Here is a 16,116-nt window from a genome sequence, read left to right on the forward strand (position 1 = left end):
AGCCAACACTGAGCCCCAATGCAGGATTGTTCAGGCTGGACCTGAGCCCACCTCCCTAACCAGAGCACATAGTAACGTAATGTCAATGGCCATCGGCATAAACAGGCAATAATAAAGCATGCAGCTAAGTACCAGCACCAGCAAAATACACTGTACAACTGGCAACGGCATTAGAGGCAAGAGGCTATCCTATAGGCCTGTATTATCTCTGTTGCTTCTTTTAATCGTCGCTTTTGAAAACCACTTTTGTGTATTTAGACTTCATTACTCACCGTTTAACTCAAGTTCAGTCTTTAGATCCGTTTACCGTCTGTCATGCACTACATGTTCATAATTACCATGTCCCAGCATCCCTAGTGCTCAATTTGTTTTTTAACATCAAACAAAAATGCATGGAATCCTGATCTGAAAAGTTAATTCAAGTAGAACTATAATATGTTGCCATGATTTCATACAATATGTAACTGTCTTATCCTATTGTAGAATTTATTCAGTTAATGACACTCATAAAGACACACCATCTAGCAGATGCTCGGTGCAGTTAAAAGGCCCAGTCATGCTAACATTATGAAGGTGGTTGCGGGTTTGTATTACATGCTTACCACTAATTATGTGTCTACTGAGCTGCCTGAATATGTGAAACAGCTTGATGTCCTTTTGATCCCCAAGGGGGGATGAAAGGACGAGGAGGTGTGTTGGTCTTTTGACAAAGCAGGGTGGAAAGGGAAAACCACCAGCAAAACCGGACTTGCTAGTGACCATTTTTCACCTGATTGTTTCATAAGTTATCCATTTAAGACTTCCATGATTCACTTTGGCGCCTTCAGCAGACATGCCCCCCAGCATTTCAAAGTAGAGTTACTAATTTTACATACTCAGTGATTTCTTTTTTCTTTCTGTCAAATTCAGTGGAGTGCTTAATAATGCCTTTTTCTGCTGTGTGACAAACGCACCAGGCAAGTTTATTTCTGCTTCCGTTGATCGGAAAGGTAGACTCAGTTCCACCCATATTCACTTAATGTTGTCATGGGACAATCCAGGTCCAGCTCGACAGTTCTGCTCGACACATGGCCCTGTGTTGCCGGTGATGCAATAAACCATTCTGGCACAGGCAGAGAAAGCCTGCTCAGCCACAGATGTGCAGATCTAGATAAGGTCCCTGGAACAATAGACATCACTCTGAATTTCAAAAGAAGGAAGCCTTTTATTCATATTCATTTATTCTGTAAATGTTCAAGGTTTTTTAGCATCGTGACAGAAAAGAGGGATGGGGGGGGGGGGGGGTTAACAAACAAGGTGTCCATATGCTAGCTTTCATCTTTAATTTTAATTATTCATCTGTCTGTGTGTTTGTTCATTCAAGAGATGCCTTGTTTCTGTGTATGGAAAAAATGATCTCCAGCAGTGCTACAAAAAGCATGTTCAGTAAGGACAACTGAAACGTTACCAGAGTTCAGCCACTATATTTTATATATATTTAATTCTGACATTTCTGAAGTATATAGCTTAAAGTAGCCTGACATTTTCTTAAAAGCTCTTCATGGGATTCAAAATGCCGTTTAATTGCGGGTAGATGGAGAAGTTGAATTAACCTTCAGTGAGGGGAAGAAAGTAGTAATCAGTATTCCATATTCTCATGTTTGTATGTGCAAGATCATAGACACTAGAAACATCCATACCCACGCATACATTACATTTCTCGTTTTTATGTTTATTTCATGTTGATTTATTTAGCTTTTACCATCTATTCCACAATATCATGCATCATATTCATGAATTTGATTGGCATGTAATTCACTTCTGCCAGACATCCCAGTAGTGGTAGCACTTCTCTCTCAGACACAGAGAGCAAGCTAAAATATAATGACGTTCAGCGATGCTTGATGCTTTCTTCTCAAAACATATTTTTCACAATGGCAATCAGAAGCATCCAACTGATGTATCCCAAAGACGTCCTACATCAGGTTTACATTTAGTATATAGGGAGAAGCTGGATTGACAGCTATGGGAGAGAATTCTCCCCATCTATTTAGAGATGTTCCCCTGTCATTCAGCACAGCAAACTAAATAAGGGGTGTGAAGTTTGATTGATAGATGATAGTTGTTCAGCAGGTGAGCGTTTTCCCTCGCGTCGCTAAGCTCAATAATTTATTAACTAATTAAGCATCAGTCATCAATGGTGTTGCTTTTACAGCCTTCAGACATCTGGGTGGAATGAGCTGATTCAGGATGTATTAAAAGATGGATTGACTGGGTGATGATAATCATATGAGTCGCTGCATACATGAATTTGATAATTAAAATAGCCTCATATTGAATAAATTTGGGGGGATGTGATCTAGCATGGAAATGTGTTTATGAATAATGTTTCTCCATGCATGTATATCAGTTCATTAAAAGTGTTATGACAAATGAAATATTGATATGAATTTGCAAACACCAATGCAGATACAGAGAAAGTGAATGATCCTCATGCATAACCAATTATACACACAGCTGGCAGGGTTTGATGGATGTAGGGAGACGATGTGCACATTTTCGGAAGGAAATACAGCATTTAGTATAGAAATATGTAGCATAACAGTACAAACACTTTTACGTGCTTGTTTTTCATGTTCAACACAACCTTATTTTGGGTATGACTCACCAATGTGACTGACTAATGGTCATGAAAATAGGCAAATTTCAAATAGCATACTTTTTTGTGTTAAAAATGTATACATTATTATTACATAGCACATAAGGGAGCGCATATATGACTATATACAGCATTTTTATGTGAGAGGCGAGCTGATGGATGGTATCGGTACAGCACTTTACAATATGAGGCTTACTGTTTGTCCGTCTCCACCACATGTTGTGTGATAATCCAGCCTCAGTTAAGAGTGCTTTACCTGTAATTAGGACCTGCTTGGAATGGAAAGATCAGGTGGCCCAAGTGGCGGTCCCGGCGGACCCCTGGCTGTGCTGATGTAGTTACCGCGACAGAGAGAAATGGGCTCCGGGCTATTGGCTTCCGTCTTCAGGGAGAGGGGCAGGCCGGTGACAGGCAGGGTGATTATTCAGCCTCCGAGATGCGGACTGCTGGAGAGGAACTGTTTGGTGTGTTTGCCGCTTCTCCGTCAGTGTAATCATTCTGAATCACGCGCCCATAAATCACATGCACAGCACAGCTGGGTTCCGGCTCTGCCTGAGCGCCCAAGGCGGGGGGGGGGGGGGGTGGTGGGGTTGCTGTGGGCACACTGTTAAAAGACCCTGGCCAACCAATGTCTGTGTGGAATAACACCCTGTCTAGCCACAGCTGGAGTGAAGGAATCTCTAAATGAGCGCCTCACTGAAGAGAGAGAGAGAGAGAGAGGCGGGGAGGGGGTGGTGGGGTGGGGTGGAGTGAGTTGGCTTCATGTGGAGGAATTTGGAGTGCTCACATGCTGGTGTGAAGTGTGACCTTTCACTGTTTATCGTGGCAAGCGGATTAGAAGTGTCCGCATTGATTTTGGACAGCAATTCCATTCTCGCCTCTAAACCATTCACAGTAGGAAGGGGACTTCTGTGTTGGGGTTGCAAGTAGAGTGGCCCCTACACACTAGGGGCCAATCAAATGTAATCGTGGGCATGTGTTCATAAAGAGATGGTAAGAATGTGAGCCTTAATGGTCCTTGGATGGTGCATCAAAGTATTGAAGCTGGTAACGATATGACTATAAGGAATAATCTGCACTCAGTCAGTAATGTGACATGGTGTAAACAGAGGGAGGCACAACAGCTGGATACATTCCCAGCATGCAGATTCATGGAGTGCATGTCACTGGGTCACTGTATGTCTTTCGCAGAAGGGCTTTCATGGCTACTATAGCAAGTGCAACTTTCCCAAGATATCTTCTATCTGAAATATAGATAGGATGCTTTCTTGTTTAAGATAGTGACATGTAACATGACAGCCACCGAAATGAAAACAGTGGCGCCCAAGGACACTCGTAGGAGGGAGAAATCAAGTTCAGCATGCATTTTTCATGTCAGAGTCGGGGTTCTGTAGCACACAACTACAGATAATGGCACCGTATGTGATTGTGACCTCTTTTCATCTCAGATTGTGAGCTCCGTGCTGCATACAGAGTTTTTCCAGTGCAAGCTATGGTCCTTACATACAGTATGTACATACTCAAGCCGTCTTTATAAGCCCTGTCAATGTGTTGCGAAATAACACAATTCCATTTCAATAAAAAAAAATATACGCGCACTATATTCATTACCGCAGAAGGACATATTATGGACACGTTCGTTTTTGTTCAGTATCCGACCTAATTGAGGGCAACATTATCATGCATTGTACTTGCTTGTACATGTTGAGGTTGACATGAATAGTCTCAGCAGAGAGAACATGTAATGATGTTCTTTGAGCCTTATTACCTCGTTGACGTGCAATCGCCATTTGTTATTTCTCTGAAAATAGAGTGTTGCGCCTGTGAAGCCATTCCTTTATTAACAGAGACAAATAGAGTCACCTAGTATGGCGACATGGCAGGGGCTGTGAAAAGAAGTTAATGATATGCTCCGATGAACTATGGAACAATTCAGCAGTTTAGAATATTGACTCTTTGAGGTAAATATGCAAGCTTGAAGTTGATGTGGACTCTGAAGACTTCTTCTCAAAGAATGTGTGATTTATAACCTTATTGCGAAATCACAGGAACATACAAGGAATGCAATAAACCAACCTTTTTTTCAAACAGTATCCATCCTAATTTGATGTAAATGAGTCTATTGTTCATACAAGACCATGATAAATGTGTACATTGCTTCGGTCATTTCCGTTATTCCTCTCCAAAGGGTTCATTTCTAACTGTGAGGCATGACTCTCTTTTTGTTTGGAAACAAAGGCATGGAATTTGTTTGAACTAATTTTGTCTCTGAACCTAATAACAGAAAGACATCAAAGCACCGTCTGTTTGGAAAATCATTGTAATTGCTCTGCAGTCAGAAGACATTGCACAGCATTTGATGTGAAATATTTGAGGAGAGACACATTTGTTTTTGACTCTGAGCCTTAGATTGTGTCTACTCCATTATTTCTGTCAGCGCCCAAATTCTCTCAGGTCTGCTCTTGCCCACTCACTGGGTTAATACATTTGTGGAATTAGACCACTTGTTACTGAGTATACGATGACAGCGGGCTAATATGCAGACAGAAATCGTTGTTCCTCTTCCTCGTAAACAAGCAGTTTACTTGATTTTTTGTAAACTGTGTTGTGGAGCAGATGTTGAGAAGCTCTCTCTCTTTTTCTCTCTCTCTCCCTCACTCTCTCTCTCGATCTCTCTCTTCCTCTCTCTCTCTCCCTCTCGCTCTCTCTCTTCCTCTCTCTCCCTCTCTCTCTCTTCCTCTCTCTCTCCCTCTCTCTCTCTTTCTCTCTCTCTCTCTCGCACTCTCTCTGTCCCTCTTCCTCTCTCTCTCTTTTCCTCTCTCTCTCTCTCCCTCTCTCTCTCTCTCTGCCAGGCCAGTGGGGGAGATGTATGGGCGTGGAGTGTGGCTCTGGCGGAGTTCAGACGAGGACGGTGTGGTGCGTCCACAGCGAGGGCTGGACCACGCACCATTCCAACTGTCGGCACGGCGACCGGCCCGAGGGCCAGCGCCACTGCTTTAAAGTTTGCGAGTGGCACCAGGACCTGTTCGAGTGGGAGGTGTCGGAATGGGGGCCGTGCGTCCTCGTTCCCTTCCTCTCCAACGAGCTGCGCCTGCGCGCCGCCTCCTGCATCACGGCGCAGCACGGCATCCAGCGGCGCCGCGTCCAGTGCGTGCGCACGTCCAACCGCACCGTGGTGACGGAGCGCATCTGCGATTTCTTCTCCCACCGGCCGGCGCTGGAGCAGGCCTGCCTCATCCCCTGCCCGCACGACTGCGTGGTGTCCGACTTCACCACCTGGTCCGGCTGCAGCAAGACCTGCGGCGTGGGGCTGCAGCACCGGACTCGCGTGGTCCTGGCCACGCCCATGTACGGCGGGGCCAACTGCCCCAACCTCACCCAAACGCGGACCTGCTCCAACCCTGTCCCTTGTCCCACGGGCGAGAATGAGTACGAGTACAGCCTTAAGGTGGGGCCATGGAGTGAATGCCGGCCGCCGCAGCACAAGGGCCTCTGGCTCAGTGGCCGCACCATGCTGGACTTCAGCGTCCCCTCGGGCTCTGAGAAGGAGAAGAACGCGGTCAAGCGTCACATCCAGACTGCCCTGCACCACCACCACCAACACCACCGCCACCACCACAACCCCAAAGCCTGGGACCTGGAGATCGGCTACCAGACAAGGCAGGTCCGCTGCACCCGGAGCGACGGCAGGAACGCCATGCTAAGGTAAGCCGCCCGCAGCCGCATGTGCTAGGCTTCCCCCTCGACGCGTCCATCCAATTTAAGATAATCTGAGTACAAAAGATGCATACTTCAAAGATAAACACGCTGTGAAAATAAGCCCTTTAAAGGCCGAAATCCCAGATTACTCTCACTCTCCCGAGGTGTATCTGTGGCTCCAGTGAAAGGAATTGCAGTGCAGCAGGATTTTTTGGATGCAGTCTGTGAAGTAGGCACAGCTAAATCGGTTAGGCCCCCATTAATCTCCTTCCCACTGATGTAGCACACAAGGTGAGTGCTGAGACGTGCCTTGCAGCTGTATGGGCCAGCTGGGCCCTGAATTGAATGGGTTGGAGAAGATCACAGTGTTGCGGTGTTACAGGTTTCTTTGGATCTGCTACACAAGTTTCAGTGAATGGTCAGTCCGCGGTAAGGTGCTTTTGTGATTTTTTTTCTTTTTCTTTTGTGAGTGTATGTGTGCATTTTTGCCTGGCTGTCGTACAGGTAGGGCTTGAAGTGAGGTTTGCCCCCATCGTGTTTGAACTTGTATTTATTTTTGTAAGGCTAGGATTACCTGTGCCATGAGTTTTTCAAACCTATTGAAACCGAATTCAGTATTAGTGTACCATGTGGAGCGTTTGTGAAATATAAATTCAGTGTTTTGCTTGAGATTTCCATTATTAGACTAACATGCTTTTAATGTCAATTTCTGAACAGATTCTATCCACTGATATCAAAGTGACAATGGCTTATTATTGGTAACTGGGTCAGTCCGTGTCAAATCAGATAAGGCTGTCGCTACACCATCTCCAATTTTATTCAAACATTGTTGATATCATGAATGGGTCCCAAAAACCAAGGCCTATAAAATATTTCTGTAGTAATTCTATGTCTTCATACTTTTCAGCCCTTGATATTAATTTAGTTTTACAGCTTCATTTCTGGGAAGCTATGTTTTGGCATTAATATTTTGAAAAGTGTTATTCATAGCTAGCCTTAACTTTGCAGGGCATTAAGCAACAAATTAGGAAAACATTGGAATTTAACAAACATATTTCACAGGTCTTCATTTTGGGACCTAAACATTATGCACACAAACTTCGAGCAAAATATGAGACGGGGCGGCAACCAGTTTCCTGGATTCTGTCTGATTTGACACAGAATGACCCAACTGTCAAGACATCCAAATATAATGGTTGAGAACCAGTTATGGTAATTACAGGTAATGGTGACATGCCACTGTTATATTTTTGGACATTTACTGTCATCATCATAGCTAATGACAGGATAGGAAATCTGGAATGTCATGTTTTTGGCCTTTGGCTTTAATGTTTGTTTATCAGCTGAATTTATGATAGATGATGCAAATATCATGACTGACAGCACAATGTCTTAATGCTTTTAAATGGAATGGCAGATGGCACTCTCATTGGTTTAATGGTTGTTATGCCCAAAACACACCCATGATTAATTAAGAAACGTAAGAACAGTCCTTTTGAACAATGTGCCCACCGTCTCAGCACAATTGGGGCATTGGGACATTGGGGCAGCCGTGGCCTACTGGTTAGCGATTTGGACTTGTAACCGGAGGGTTGCCAGTTCGAACCCCGACCAGTAGGCATGGCTGAAGTGCCCTTGAGCAAGGCACCTAACCCCTCACTGCTCCCCGAGCGCCGCTGTTGTTGCAGGCAGCTCACTGCGCCGGGATTAGTGTGTGCTTCACCTCACTGTGTGTTCACTGTGTGCTAAGTGTGTTTCACTAATTCACGGATTGGGATAAATGCAGAGACCAAATTTCCCTCACAGGATCAAAAGAATATATATACTTATACTTAAATCACATCGTTAAATTAGTGAATGTGGACTGGACACGCCCTAAATGTCTTTAAAACCTTACGCCTCTGACCAGGCGTTTCCGAACGCTAAAATAGAGCCCTTAAACCATTTGCTTCAGACCATGCGTTTTAGATTGTCAAAATAGGGCCCCTAGAGCCTGTTCCTTGACTGCTCAATGCTGGTCCATGACTTGTTTTGAAAAGCGATTGCAGCTGCAATGATCAGAATTACTTGATGGTGCCACTAACTTATCACGGAGTTCTAGAACTCCCCTACTAACACTCCACAAGGGTGCTGGAGGAATTGACTGGTCACAGAGACTGTGCTGGAGGCTACAAAACAAACTCTTGAGGTCCCCATAGTGGCACTAATAAGCGCCAGGTATATGGCACCAGTGCTCACCACAGTGACTAGTACAACCGCTTTTTTTGGCTTGCTGGTATTCCATCATTTTTTAGTTTAAGGGCTGCCTCCAAATGCATCTGTTCCAACGTTTTTTCTTACATACAGGAATAATCCTTGTAGGCGTAAAAGCTTTTGTATATTACTTTATTTTTGCAGTGTTAAAAAATAATATGTCATTTGTTTAATTGTGACAGGTTTGACTGAATCAGAGTAGAATGTGTATAATCTACAGTGCATCAGATAATTTGCATTCAGCATGCAGTTTCCTAAGGAGTGGTAAACCTACAGTACACTTAATGAAATATAGTGGTTTGCAAATATACATTTCCCACCTGATCACAATTCATGCATATTTGCATATTAAAATGTAATTACCAAGTAAAATTGTACACCAGTGAATGCTGTAGAGGCACAAAGATATTAACACTAAGTGCATTCCACTGTACAAACATTAGAACTGAGTTCACTGCACAGTTAAAACAGGCATGATCTATTCTCTTACTGTACGTAATACTGTTGTTTCTAATACTGATGTCATAAATATTTAAATCAGTTCGTACAATATGTAATTGTATGTATAGTGTATACCTGTTTTAGTATAATTGATTATGACAATAGAACATTTTGCATATTTCACATGCAGTACATTCATGCTATTCACTGATATGATGTTATCATTGACATAACCATTTGATATGCAATATATTACTTGTCTTTGGCTCTTTGCAGACATATATGTAAATATGTTGGGTTTTTTTCCTTGATTAGGATTGTGCTGTTTGAAAACCAGTGCTGTTATATCTGCAAAACCTGAGAGTCTTCCAGAGACAAAGCATGCTATGCCAAATAAATCCAGCAAGAACTACTGCATTTGAATACTCTATATCCCTTGTTGAAACCCCTCGCATTCTCTTAGACCAAAAAAGCTCTTCTGCTTAGATAGTCACTTTTATGTCTGAATCGTGTTTTTGGAAGCCATTCCTGTGGACCAGAGGCTCCAAATGGAACTTCACCATTCCCACTTCACTATCCCCTTTTATCTCCAAACCCCATAATCTTAAAGCGGCACATAGGCAGCCAACACTTTGTCTTGCTTTGAAACTAATTTCTGTCTTATCAAACAAACGGTGTGCTTTGTAAGTCTGTTTGCATTTGATGTTTCTCTCTCTCTCCTTGCTGCAGCCTTTGTACACAAGACAACAGCCCTGGGACATTTCAGTCATGCATAATGCCCAAAGATTGTGAGACGTCTGACTGGTCCCCTTGGAGCCCTTGTTCAAAAACTTGTCGGGCATTGGACCTCTCGCCCGGCTACAGGTTTAGGACTCGCAGCAGGATCCAAGCCCCCATCGGCGGGGGCAAAGAGTGTCTGGCCCTCGAGGAAAAAGAAGCCTGTAACATCATTGGAGATTTACTTCCTCATTGTCCCAGGTACTTTTAAATGTTCCACATCAAACACTTTTGCAGTGGCTTCTTTTATTCCCCGAAGTCCACTTGAAAAATTAGTCATTTCTTGTATGTTAATCTTTTGCATGACAATCTTTTGTCGTCTTTGTATCTCCTAAAATAAAAGAGGCTGTGTCGTTCCCCTACGACTTTTCTATGTAAATGACCTCTGTTCTGCATCTCTTTACATGTGAAATGAGATGCCATATCCCAATGGTGGCAAAGAACCGTAGAATTGCAATGATGTGAAAAAAACTTGAAGATAATGGCAGGCACTCTAAGTGTACAACCTTATTTTGAGTGTAGTCGAGACTGTGTGCCTTGTCTGATTGTTCACTTTTTACCACATTCATATGCATAACTGCGCCCATATCACAGCTCTGACTTGTATTTAAGATCAGTTTTATGATGACGCAAACGTTAGGACTACTAGAATAGAATTTTATTTCCAAACTTATTGGATATTCAAAAGTTCTCTCTGTGCAGCTTTTCCATACATCAAGAAAGTAATCATTTGGTTGAAATTGTAACTTTGTAATGTATTGAAAATGTTAGAATCCAAAAGAGGGAAAAAAACAAGCCAATGCTGAATGATTTTTTTTCCAATGGTAATGATGAGCTATTCATTTGATAAAGTGATATTAAATGCATCTGCACATCTCTGTGATTAGGGAAAAAGTAATTAATGAGGTTCTGCATTTGATGAATTACTACAGCATGTTGTTCTATGGAAACTTCTGTTTTACTGCTTTCTGCATCACGCCATTTTTCATAGTGAATGCATTTTTCATTAGTGAGTAGCCTTTTTTTCCGTAGAAACCTAAAAAAAATCCCCCCCAACTCAATTACATCAAGCCATGCATGCATTTTATTGAAAAGCTCCATTTGAGAGCACAGCAATTACCCTAGTTTATAATGCGCTTCACCCTCACTACAGACAATGATCCACTCTGACTGCACTTTACCAGGTATGTTTGGAAAAGCACAGACTGGGGAGACTGCCGAGTCGCCCCGCTCCTGAGCCAGCAGGACCGACGGCTGCACAACGTCAGCATTCTCTGTGGGGGAGGCGTCCAGACCAGGGAGACCTACTGCATCCAGGTCCCGGACGACTTTGTCCCACTGCACAGGAAAGAGGGTAACCACTATAAGTCCAGTAGTTATGTACAGTGCAATAGATAATCACCCTAATGTATATGAATGTGGTCTGAAATTATGTCTGTGGAGGATGTGGAAATACAGTAATCAAATTATATTTTACAAAGTGGTTGATTCATGCACAGACACAAATATAGTAGGAGAGAGTAAGTGTTGCTCCAGGTGTCAGTGCTTAAGTGACCATAATGGTATATAAACCATTTTGTAACGGTTGGGTGTGTGATGTCTTTCAGCAAATAATTATGGTGTTTTCTGGGTTGGTCTTAAAAAGTCATTACAAAGAGCAGAGAGAAATGATCATTGAACTGTGAAATGTGGTTATCCGAACTGTGTTTTCATTCACTGACCAGGACGACCTAAAACAGAAATAAATAAATAGACAAATAGATAGATAAATAAAAATCTTCAGTGATCTCTCTTTATCCCAACCAATTGATTAACAGAATGTGTATTGATGCTTGCATCAGAGCTAACTGTTAACATTATTGATGTATAGAGGAGAAGACCTTCAGTTCAGTTCAAAGTAATTTTTCTGTCCCTCGGTGCACAACGGATCGAGCACTTTACAAAGTGACCTTAATGGCTTTGTCACGCTAAATAAACATCATCGTCATTTATATCATCTTGACACTCTGTGAAATCTCTCTGTCGATAACTACAGCAGGCCCTGCCGAGGCCTCACTGTGTGTGACACGCTCTCCTGTAGAAAACTCTTTTGAGATAAGCAAAGCGCACTGGGAACCGGCCTCTTTCACTCCCCTGAAATGAATAGAGGGGAGAGCAGATCAGAGTATTATTTGACTTGTGTACAAATACGCCCAGGTCCCATCACAGAATAGCAATGAAGAAAGTTTTTTTTTTTTTTTCAGTCAATGCTGTTTGGGGATATACTGTAGATCAATGGGAGTCAGTGGAGGTGTTTGGTTTGGACATGACCCATGCAGCTCAGGCTAATGCAAATGGATTGCAGTCAACGCTCAAAGAACTGCCTTCTCTCATTTTTTAATATGTGGGGGGGAAATTGCTTTCTGCCGCTGAGCGTTTTTTTTTTTTTTTTTTTTTAACTTTGTGGCGTAGCACTGAACTGCGCAAATTGAGTGAACAAGGAAAATAAAAATCTAATTGTGCACGTTTTCCTCCCACAATGCCTTTCAGCCATTTTGCCTTTTTTATATGGAGATAAAATCCTCCAAATTACCCTTTGTTAGACATGATGCACAATGGACTTTTAATGCATTTTTCTCCTGGCTTACATTTAAATGAAAATCTGTTGCTCAATGATGTGAAACAAGCTCATTTAAATGAAAATATTTCTCTTAATAAAGCATACCATTGGGGCACAGAGCATCACCCCGGAGTATGTGTTCCCAATTGCTCTGTTGATGATGTGACCTCACCTAGTTTCATTGATTGGTTTTGTGCTCATATTGGCTATTGCTTAAACATATTGCTGACTGCTACCCTACGTGCTGTAATCTCTCTCTCTCTCTCTCTCTCTCTCTCTCTGTCTCTCTCTCTCTCTCTCTCTCTCTCTCTCTCTCTGTAATATGCCCTGCAGTGTCACGACCAGTGAGCAGGAAGCTGTGTGCCGGAGACTTGCCTGCAGCTGTGCAGCCCTGCTCCATCCCTTGCCCCAAGCAGTGCTCCCTTTCTGCCTGGTCATCCTGGGGGCCCTGCGTACATGACAACTGCATGGAGCCTCAGGGAAAAAAAGGTACAGTATTGGAGAGAGAGAGAGAGAGAGAGAGAGAGAGAGAGAGAGAGAGAGAGCGAGAGAGAGAAAGAGAAGTCTGCTCCACTACATTTGTACGAACACAGGCACTCTGGCTCTGGTCATGCTGTTAATGGCTTAGCCGCCACGCCTCCCCCTTTAGGGGACTGTAAGCAACACTGAAGGCCACACTGTTATTCCCTGGGGGTGGCCAGGACATAATGAAGGATGAAGCGGCGGTGCTGTTGTGAGGGTTCAGCTGACCCAGTCAACGAGCCCACTAATAGGGCCTGATTGGCCGGGTGTCGTGTCCCCGTTTCCAGGGGAGAGGCAGCCTCTGTGTCGAGGTGGTGACATGACTAACAGAGTTGGCCCTGGTGGTCAGTGAGCATAGGGAACAGTGACCTGCTGCAACATAAACTGTCTCAGCATGACCACATGACCAGCGCTGAGGACAAAACCTCAACCAGCGAGGAACGTCAACATCTTTCATATGAATGGTCCTTAAAGGTTTGGTCAATCACTTCAGTTCAAAGCTTTTGTGTTAAAAATTTGGAGAAATTCAGGCTTATATTCTGACATCTGCTCATGCTGTATATTTTCTGAAAAGAAAAAAAAGACTGCCGCAGTAAGTGTTACTGTAGTCAGGAACAAGGATCTGACTGTCAATCATTTGTCCATGCCAAGGCATCTCTCTTGCATGAGCCTGGGGGTGTGGCTTTGGCAGAATCACTCAAGTGAGTGGGTGTATAATCTATTTGGCTAGTGAGTTTCAAAACAGCTTGTATCTGCCAAAACTCCTGACTGTTTATTTAATATTTGTATCATATACTCCTAGGGGAAATATGGAGGGGGGCCTTTGATCGTTTTTCCCATGCTAAAGACTTTAACTCCCTCCATATGTGTATGACGCCTCTATCAGAAGTGCTCTATCTGTAGTGCTCTTTGTTTTGCACATGCTAAAGCCTTTTAGTAAATCCTGCTCATGATGCTGGTTTTAATATCGGTCCCAGAGGTGTAGCTACGGAGACAGAGAGAGAGAGAGAGAGAGAGAGATAGAAGAGAGAGAGTTAGAGAGAGGGAGAGGAGAAGAGGGCTGTGGGGTGCTGCTCCTCCGTAGCCTGCCCTCTGTGAGCTAATAAACATCAGAGACGAGCTGCAGCCCACATACCAGTCAGCCCCGCCAAGGGTGCGCTATCAGAAGAGCATTTTTTTGATGGTGCTGGTGCTGGTGGGGGGTCTCATGAATAAAGTTGGTCGGATTATTTATTTATTTATTTATTTGTATTGTTATTTTGTTCTGGAGTGCATAGTAAATTGAAATCTCTGGCAGGCCTGTTATTCTGGGATGCTCTTGCTCTGCAGAGGTTAGAAGGAGAGCACTATGCAAGGCAAGCGTAGAGCGAATGGACCTCAGAGGGATTGATAATGATAGCTCCCAATTTATCTCAGCATTAATGTAAGGAAGGTGGGACGAGGGAGAATAGCAGGGCTGATAAGGAACCATGTAGAAGAACCAGAGGCAGCCAGTTCACACACACGCACCCAACCGACTCCACACACGCACTCTCTACTTACTTGAATAAATCTGATACAGCCGCTGAAGTTTTCAATTATTAATATCCATGGGGATATGTCCACCACCAAATTGTTTTTTTTTTCCCATCACAGTTTGGGTGTGGGCAGTAAGGGGATCCAACTGATCTTGTGATGGATCCCAGGTCTGTGACTCCTGTCTGGAAGGACATTCTATGGGCTCTCCAAGGGTACTGCTTGGTGGCTGCGAGGGCTAGTTTGAAAATGATTGGTCGTTGTAATTTGTTCATTGGGCGCCCAGGGATTAGCCGGTGTCCTCGCGCAGAGAGAGAGAGAGAGAGAGAGAGAGAGCATACTTCGACTGCAGGGGCCAGCACAGCAGCTGTAAAATTTATGGGAATTAATACATTACCAAAATGAAGACATATGGTCGGGTCACAGAGGACAACTCTGTCAGACAAAAAAGCATAATTTTAAGCTTTATACGGATGTAATTAGAGGTTAAAATGTGGAATAAAAGCCGCTGTAGTTTTACCACACAATTTTTAGTACTTTTTTTCACTTCTGTGTTAGAACACAGATGTACTGTTTGTGTAGTTGCACATGTTACACTAATGTCATGCACAGTAACAGGCTGAATAGCTCACTGTTCTCCTGGGAACATGCTGTATTCGTGGTGGGGAAAAAATTTAATATTTCAAAGATTTCTTTCTCTCTGCATACCTTTGACTTCACACTTTGTACTATTTTGATTTAGTCATCTTCTACATGTATTTAATATTGATTTAGCCTTTGAACTCCAAATATGCAGACTATTGCAGTTTAATAATCCAATGCTACTCATTCTGCAACCGCAGCAGACTTCGTAGCAAAATGAGACGTTAACCGCTCTTTAAAGATTTAATTACGGGGCGTTAAACCACAGGCAGCTCTGCACTGATGGTTCAATGGGCATCAGTAGAGGAGATGAATATTACATTGAGATAGGTGAACTGTGTCTGACTCCATGGAAGGAACCTTCTCTTCCCTTGTTGCATGGGAAGAACTAATGGCAGTGTCATATGCCTGTTATCCAAAGTCAGTATGTTTGTGCATCGGCATGATGCCTTGTAACTTTATCCAGGGCCGTTCCATCATTTTGTTTTGGTGAGATTTATTAGGGGAAACAAAACTAGGGGGAGGAAGTGGACGCCTGGTGGGCATTGTACTCTACACTTGCGATTTCAACGCCTCCTGGTGCGAGACATTGATTTATTACAGAGTTTTTCAGCTTTTTGTTTTGAGACCTGCAGGCCGTGGTGGTATATATTTTTTTCCGAGGGTTCAGATCTCTGTAGTTATTCTCAGTGTTGTTGTGTGTTTGGGCCTTGGAAGTCCACGAAAGCAATGCTGTTTTGTGCAAACAGGGCTTTGGAACTGTGAGCAGTTAAGATGGGGGTTAATCAAGCAATGTTGTTGTAATTTCACATTACAGTAAAGTCTATTGGTGAGTTGGGTCTTGATTGATTATCCCCATTTTTGGTTCATTTTCCCCTTGGCTGACCCTGCAAGTGGATACTCTGTGAAGAGGTGTAATGTTTTGGTAAATGTGAGCAATATTTACTGTAGTTTGAAATGTGTTTAATAATGAATGTAATTATTTATAATTTAATATCGCTTCTCGTTAACACAATGTGTGATCCACTTT

The 16,116-nt window shown here is 43.1% G+C and overlaps 1 protein-coding gene across 1 annotated transcript in view; it reads left to right on the forward strand.

Moving 5' to 3' along the window:
* thsd7ba (thrombospondin, type I, domain containing 7Ba) overlaps nt 1-16,116 on the forward strand; it is a 100,053-nt gene that overhangs the window by 20,895 nt on the left and 63,042 nt on the right. The window contains exons 2-5 of the mRNA XM_076262588.1: nt 5,491-6,343; nt 9,761-10,009; nt 10,993-11,162; nt 12,741-12,896. Coding sequence (XP_076118703.1) covers nt 5,491-6,343; nt 9,761-10,009; nt 10,993-11,162; nt 12,741-12,896 — 1,428 coding nt within the window. The remainder of the gene's footprint in view (nt 1-5,490; nt 6,344-9,760; nt 10,010-10,992; nt 11,163-12,740; nt 12,897-16,116) is intronic.

The sequence above is a fragment of the Alosa pseudoharengus genome, unplaced genomic scaffold (genome assembly GCF_046254945.1).
Source record: "Alosa pseudoharengus isolate Yale_2024_CS ecotype anadromous, Long Island Sound unplaced genomic scaffold, YU_APseudo_1.1 YU_APseudo_1.1_scf_3, whole genome shotgun sequence".
NCBI lineage: Eukaryota > Metazoa > Chordata > Actinopteri > Clupeiformes > Clupeidae > Alosa > Alosa pseudoharengus.